At 50.5% G+C, this 7,207-nt stretch overlaps 2 protein-coding genes across 3 annotated transcripts; both read right to left on the bottom strand.

Moving 5' to 3' along the window:
* Nucleotides 1–1,714: 1,714 nt before the first annotated feature.
* LOC101765204 lies at nt 1,715–4,941 on the bottom strand. 2 transcript variants are annotated; one of them, XM_022828768.1, is made up of 3 exons: nt 4,747–4,941; nt 2,524–3,021; nt 1,715–2,409 (listed from the first exon to the last, which is right to left on the bottom strand). In XM_022828768.1, the coding sequence occupies exons 1-3, from the start codon at nt 4,823–4,825 to the stop codon at nt 1,856–1,858; spliced, it is 1,131 nt and encodes a 376-aa protein (XP_022684503.1). In that variant the 5' UTR covers nt 4,826–4,941; the 3' UTR covers nt 1,715–1,855. The 2 variants fall into 2 exon arrangements, with proteins under 2 accessions (XP_022684503.1, XP_004976082.1); XM_004976025.3 differs by having other exon boundaries at nt 1,715–2,406.
* Nucleotides 4,942–5,852: 911 nt separating this feature from the next.
* LOC101762114 lies at nt 5,853–7,197 on the bottom strand (the record flags this gene model as incomplete). The annotated part of the gene is made up of 2 exons (XM_022828531.1): nt 5,853–6,882; nt 6,993–7,197. Coding segments are annotated over 2 exons (750 nt in total), but the record flags the coding sequence as incomplete, so codon positions are not given.
* Nucleotides 7,198–7,207: the final 10 nt, after the last annotated feature.

The raw sequence follows: 7,207 nt of genomic DNA, 5'->3' as shown, positions 1-7,207 counted from the left end.
ACCTCTCATTTTTTAAATATTCGAACACAATATTTATATAGATATATACTTATTATTTTTATCCGATTGTGATAGATTTTAGCTAGTAATTACTCTATAATATTTTCATCCATATTTATAATGTTTAGGTTTTCACGTTGCATCGCAGTTATGCGCTTCAATTTTTTTAATAATGGATCCTAAGTTTGAGCTATAATTTTAACATAGAAATCAATATTCTCATCACTTGTTCCATATCTTTATAAATTGTGACACACATCATGCATATGTACCTTAATAATTATATTATATACTAATATATGATTTAGAACCATATATTGGTCTATATTTTTAATTAAGATGATTTGGATTAAAATTTAGGTTACATCATGTTATTTTTAATAATAGCACGTGTGGGTAATATAGATGCACATTTATGGATTACTTTAACGTATTTTTATTTAAGTATTAGTGGTGGACAATTTAGTTACTAATTTAGGAAGTAATTTTAAATTATTTTTATAATAACATAAGTGAGTAATTTTATATGACGGACCTCGCTAAAGTACACTTTTTACCTTCCAGTAAGACGTGAATTAAATCTAGACCCTTGATTATTAAGAAAAAAATCCAAATAGAAAATAGAAAAAAACTACTAACCCACTTCTTTCCAACTACCGGTGACATGTATGCATGCATCCATCCAATCTTTTATCTCTTTAAAGTTCCATCAGCATGCGTGCATAGCATCATAAATATTTTAATTTTTTTCCACAATTTTTTCTCTACTACCATGCAACAGCGTGTAGGTCTCATATCTGCCATGTCTCATAGTATGATTTTTATTCGTCACATCTGCACATGTATGCTATTTTTTATGTTGCTAACAATTTAATCTCATGTCCAAGCAATTTCTTGTTAATATTACGTGTGATACAATTGTCACTTCACCTAAAAATTTGACCGGCCACGTCTCATTTAAAATATGTTGCATATAACACAATTATTACATACCTAAAGAAATAATCTATTAGATGTCAAGAAATATATTTACGTATGTACATTCCAACTCACATGCAACCATTAGTATATTTTTTTAAAAAATAGATCAAGTACATACGTGCATCTGTCACGTAATGGAATTAGATTTGCATACATATTTTTTTGAAGTTTTTTACACATCACGTTAGGGTAGTTAGATTAGGGATTACTCACATGCAACCATTAGTATATTTTTTTAGAAAAAATAGATCACGTATGTGCGTGCATCTGTCACGTAACAAATTAGATTTACGTACATCTGTTTTGAATTTTTTGCACACATCACGTCAGGGTAAGTTAGATTAGGGGTTATTTAGTTTATTTTATATAATGGCATGGGTGGGTAATTTAGAGGCAGATTTAGGAGGTTACTTTAGGCTATTTTCATAATGGCATATGTGGGTAATTTTTTAGAAAATATAATAGATCCAATGGCTATGATGATTCGAGTCTACAAATTGATGGCTAGATGTTTTGCTTTTTTGTGAGAATTTTTAGGATTTCTCTCTTTTTCTAGAGTGTCCGTCTAAGATCCTAGGTGGCTTCACCTGGAGGCTTCCAATTAATAATAGTAAGATGTTTTTGTAAAATAAAAATTCTAGTTGAGCGATAGGCACAAATCTTCCCACGTGCATCTACAAAGGATGCAAGTTTCACTCTCAATTTGAAAACTCTTTCAACTACTAGCAGGTCAGGGCTCAGCTGTCAGCGCACACGTTAGTGTTACATCTTATCTCAAATCACATTATTATGACACTGCAGATACGCCATATCCCAGGCGATTTTGGAGCTCGCAGAAATGGCCACATACAACACGCACCTATCAAGATGTGCTCTACATACGCAGCCGGCGGGCAGTTGGCGCGTGGGCGTGCACGGGGACGAGGGAGACGTCGTCGACGATGGGGCCGCAGAGCGTCGCGTCCGGCTTCATGTAGTGGTTGGCGCTCTGGAACACCACGCGCGTCAGGTTGTGGTCCGCCACGAACTCGAGCTCGGCGCGCTTGGACCCACCGGCGCCGTGGGATTCGTACGGCACGTTCAGCGTCGCCCGCGACGCGTACGCGACCACGGCCAGGTACCCGCCGCACCCGTTGGCGGCGTCCCCGACGGAGAAGGAGAGCCTGTACGGCCGCCCGGGCACGGTGCGCACCTCCTGCACCAGCGCGCACTCCCTGCCGGCGACCAGCTCCACGGCGTAGGAGCCGTGCGGCACCTTGTGGTGCGCCGCGTCCACGTACTTGACGACCTTGGTGTCCGACATGATCATCCACCCCGGCAGCGGCGAGTGGTCGTCCTCCATGATCGGCGGGACCAGCACGCCCCAGGGCGTGTTCGGGAAGATGTAGGGCCCGTCCTCGAAGTCTCCGTTCCTCAACATGTTGTCTGCTTCAGTTGGGTTCAGTCACCAATTCAAGTGTCAGTGCTAATTTCAGGTAAAATAAGCTAAACACTTGCACATCCTGCACGTGCAAGTGCAGGGCATCGAGGAATCGATCTTACTCTTGACGTGATGGGGACGGCGGATGGCCTTGATGGCGATGGCGTCGATGAGGGGGCCGCACGCCGGGTCGTCCTCGTGGCCGGGGTTGTGGATGGAGAGCCACACGGTGCTGTGCTTGGCCTTGAAGGCCCAGGAGTAGGAGTCCCAGCCGCTGCTGGTGTACACGGTTTGGATGGGGAGAACGCCGGACTCCGGGGTGACCGACACGTTCAGCTTCTCTGCCTGGGCGCAGGTGCGCGCCGCGCCGAAGGTGATGGAGTAGTAGGTGTGTCGGGTCACGTCCAGCTGCTGCCGGATGGTTGCATCGTTGCCCAGCCGCACGGCCTGCTCACCTTCCGGCACGGGCAGGATCATGTCGTCCTGCTGCTGGCCGGACCCGATGTACTCCACGAACCCATAAATCTTCCAGTAGGGTATGGCGTCGGGATCCATCACTCTCGTGCCGTTCATCTGCGACTTGTCTGGTCCTTGCTCAAAGTGTCCGTTCGGTAGAATTCCTGCGCGCACAAGATGTTGTTAGAACTGAGGAGACACATATGTATACAGCCTGGGACGTGCATTATATTGGTGGTCAGTTTTGCGACTATTACTAGTACTTTAAGATTCAACTAAGTATACAGGCAATAAATTTTCCATCTCTCTACACTTTGACCCTCTTTGGTAGAGCCGTAGAGGTGGGCGCCTGCTGGGTGTGCTAGCGGCTTAGAAAGAGATCTGATGAAGGCAGGATGGACAGGCGGAGGAGACGGGCGCAGGGGCGAAGCGGCAAGGCTGTGGGGCTGCCACCATGCTCAGGCGTAGGAGGAGAACGGTTGGGCTAGGTAAGGGGTGCGAATGTGCGATAGGTAAGCGGTAGGGGCAGCGAGACAAAAGATGATGACCTCAAGGATGGGGGCAGGCTAGTGGCAAGCAAGGGCAAGCGGCGCCACTGTAACATGCGACTGAAGCAGAGCCTGAAGATGAAGATGAACAATAGCACTCTAATCTAGATCCGACCGTTAGAATTTGTCGCTTGGAAAAAAAGGAAAAAAACACTTGTAGCACAACAAATCTCAAATTTTTCTAGATCCACCCCTACTTGAGCGGAGATTATATATGAAGTACGAGAACATTTTAGGCTTCATCTATATTTGAAATTATGCATCCACCATTTTACCTCTATCCATCCGCTACATATAAAAATAGTCCCTTTTGTCTCACACAATTCTATCTCCCGATTCCCCTCTATCTCAAATGAACTAAAAATAAGTTCAATAGGATGGAAAGACGTCCCTCCGATTTTTTTTCTTAAAGAGGCTTACGCCTTGAAAAATCTTTGGTACCTCCACTATGGCCAACCAAATTATTTAATCGTTGCATTGCTGCTCACATATCTAATGCCTGTGAGTTACTATCTTGGCCACCGCCATCTTCTCCTTCATCCTTACGTCCACTATACTTTTTATAACAGTGACCTCACTTGCACCCTATCCTCCAACTTCATCTTTTGAGGCTCCCGGCATCGGATCTGCACCCACATCCTCGCTAATCTCTCTATCTTTTGACAGTTTGACACCATGCACCAAACTTTCGCCTCCACATCTCTAGCGGTGCCAACGTTGCACCATCGCCAATTTGGTCAGCACCCACGGTCCAAAATCAACCAAAACTTAATCTTGTAGCTCGCATGGACCTCTAAGGAGCCGCTTGGTTCTCTTGCTAGCGCTCGCCTAGCCTGGCTGAGCGAAGTTCACGCGGTTTTATTTTTTTGCCGGCTGCCTCGTTATCTGTGCTTTCAAGTTTTTTCTCGCTCGAGCGAGAGGGCCGGAATGGCTCTCCTCCGCTGGCAAGGCTAGCCTTGCCTAACGAGGCCAGGTGAGGCAAGCAGGCAAGGGTTCCAAGCTCTGGTGCGAAGGCAGGCCAAAACACACGGTGAACTTTTGCATTTCTCCTCAGGCACCGTACGTCCGTACTATGCTACCGTGCAACTGAGAAGGCAATGCCAGCCTGACCCCGGGACAGAGTTGACGTTGAACCTAGGAAAACTAAACAGGAAGAACATGAGCACATCTACTTAGCATTAGAGCAAAGAAAAAAATATTATGTGCTGGCCGTGTTCCAAAAGGAGAGCAAAACGTAGTACTAGTGTCCTAACAAATACACGTAGCATTCATTTCCAAAAAAAAATAAACATAGCAAATGGTGCTAGGGTTACACTATAGTACGGGTTCGCGAGATCTCACCATCGGTGACGGCAAAAACCGCTCGAGCAGCCACGCCGAGCACCAAGAAGAGCACCGCGGAACGTGTGCTCCTCGCCATCGCGCGCAGGTTCCCTTTTCACGAGCAAGCCCCTAGCAGGTTTCGCTGGTAGCTCCTGAGCTTTGTGGAGCACCTAGCTACCGGCCGTGCGAACCAAAGCGCTTTGATAACGAATCAGGAGCGAGCAAGCGACATCCACGGACCGGGCTCGCGCAGCTTATATAAGAGCAGCCACTTATGGTAGCAGCAGGCCCCCGCTGACCTCGCGCGATCAGGGGGCGTAGCGGATGCGGATGCATGCCGCCGACGGGCGGGGCGCCGCGAGACGCGCCGGCCGGGATCGTGCGGCTCGTGTTGGGGGACCTGCTGGGACAGCCCCTGCGCGCTGTCACGTGGCGCCCTGCTTCGCTCGCGTGGCCACTGGTGCATGGAAGATTCCCGTTTCGGTTCTCCCACACGGCCGCACGCCGCACTGCCGCAGAGCGCATCGCCCAAACACAATGGCTGCGAGATGAACCGGAGCTCGCCGGCGTGGCGCGCTGGTAGGGTGGGCGGCGGCTTCGCCGTGACGGACGACGATACGCGTTGGGTCCGCGCGCGCCCATGCCCGAGCCGGTACCCGTTGCTGGATCAGCACGCATGCGCAGTGCGGTGCCTGCGCCGGAACGCACGGCCGCTCCAGCGCACGGCCCGTGCATGGCTCGGCGCGGCCGCGAATCTGTTGCCGCTGCCAGTCGGCCGCCGTCAATCCGTCGTGGCCTAAAGCCCCCCACCGGCCACATCATTTTCAAATGCGCCTTCTAGCATCTTTGAAAGTCAAAACCTTTGACTATACCAATATCATACGAGTGCATGTACATCTGAATCTCAGTCATTAGCTCATCGGTCCCATCGCGTTCGTTGGTGCGAAAGCATGGTCCGTTGGCATGGCGCCGTGCAAATATTGCTTGAGTATATCTGAATCTCGTACCAGCTCATGTCTGCAGCTGTCACAATCTGCTGCCGACTTGCCGCCAGCGAGATCGACAGACGACAGGGGCGTGAGCAAGTCACAGGATAAACAGAGATGATCTTGGGTACAAGTACGTCAGTACGAGGAGGAAGGATCACCTTCCCTACCAGTTTACTGAATACATAGTTCAATGCAGCATTCAAACACAAACTTAGCTTTTAAGCCTCACTCTCACACACTTCCACCCAGGGCCGACAAGTCATACTCCCACACACACTATCTGGTTAAGCTTTGTGTCACCGCTGGCGCCTTCTCTTTTCTCGCTTTTTTTTTCACCTTCTGCTTTCTCTGCACTTCCATCAGTGATGGCAGACTGAAGTAGCAAGCACATCTTTGCTGCAAAAGAATGCAATCCATGATGTAATGAAACAAGTTAAGCCGAATTCTACAACCGCCTGCCATGGCAGATATACCAGGCATGCGCATGCACGGACTGCTACTGCTATTCCCCGGCCGGCCACCAGCAGACGCAAAGTACAGTACGCATTTGTATGTTCCAGTACCAGTAGCATGTCGCAGCGGACGCGGCTCGTTGCGAAAAATCTCTGTTCCGGAACGGACTACAAGAGCAACCGGCGCGCCGCGTGCCTTCGCACGCTGACGAGGGAGACGTCGTCCAGGACCGGTCCGCACAGCGTCCCGTCGGGCTTCATGTGGTGGTTGTAGCTCTGGAACACCACGCGCGTGAGGTTCGCCGCCGCGGCGAACTCGAGGCTGGCGCGCTTGAACCCGCCCGTCCCGCGGGACTCGTACGACACCCTCGCCGTCGCCCGGGCGGCGTAGGCCTCCACGACCATGGGCTCCGCGCACCCGTTGCCCGCGTCCCCGACGGAGAAGGACAGGCCGTACCACCGCCCGGGCGTGGTCGGCACCTCCTGCAGCAGCGCGGCCTCCCTGCCGGCCACCAGCTCCACGCCGCGCGCGCCGCGCGGAACCGCGTGGTGCGCCGCGTCCACGTACTTGACCACCTTCGTGTCCGACATGACCATCCACCCCGGCAGCGGGCACACGTCGTCCTCGTCCATCGGCGGCACCAGCGCGCCCCACGCCGTGTCCGGGAAGATGAACGGGCCCTCCTCGAAGTCTCCGTTCCTCAGCATGTTACCTGCAAGAAGCACGTGTTTGATTCAACGCTGGGACGACAATCCGATTCTACTCTTTCCGAAATAAGACATTTTTTGTCTTTAAAAAGAATCTTGGAGGTCGGAATGTTACCCTTTTCGCGGCGTGGAGGGCTGAGGTTCTTGATGGCGATGGAGTCGATGAGGGGGCCGCACGCTGGGTCCTCCTCGATGCCGGGGTTGTGGATGGTGAGCCACACGGTGCTGTGCCGGGCCTTGAAGGCGAAGGAGTAGGAGTCCCAGCCGCTGCTGGTGTACACGGTCTGGATGGGGAGGACGCTGGACTCCGGGCCGACGGAAACGTATCGA

This window comes from Setaria italica, chromosome VII, assembly GCF_000263155.2.
Source record: "Setaria italica strain Yugu1 chromosome VII, Setaria_italica_v2.0, whole genome shotgun sequence".
Classification (NCBI taxonomy): domain Eukaryota; kingdom Viridiplantae; phylum Streptophyta; class Magnoliopsida; order Poales; family Poaceae; genus Setaria; species Setaria italica.
The sequence above is the reverse complement of the archived record's forward strand: the minus strand, read 5'-3'. Positions and strand labels throughout refer to the sequence as shown.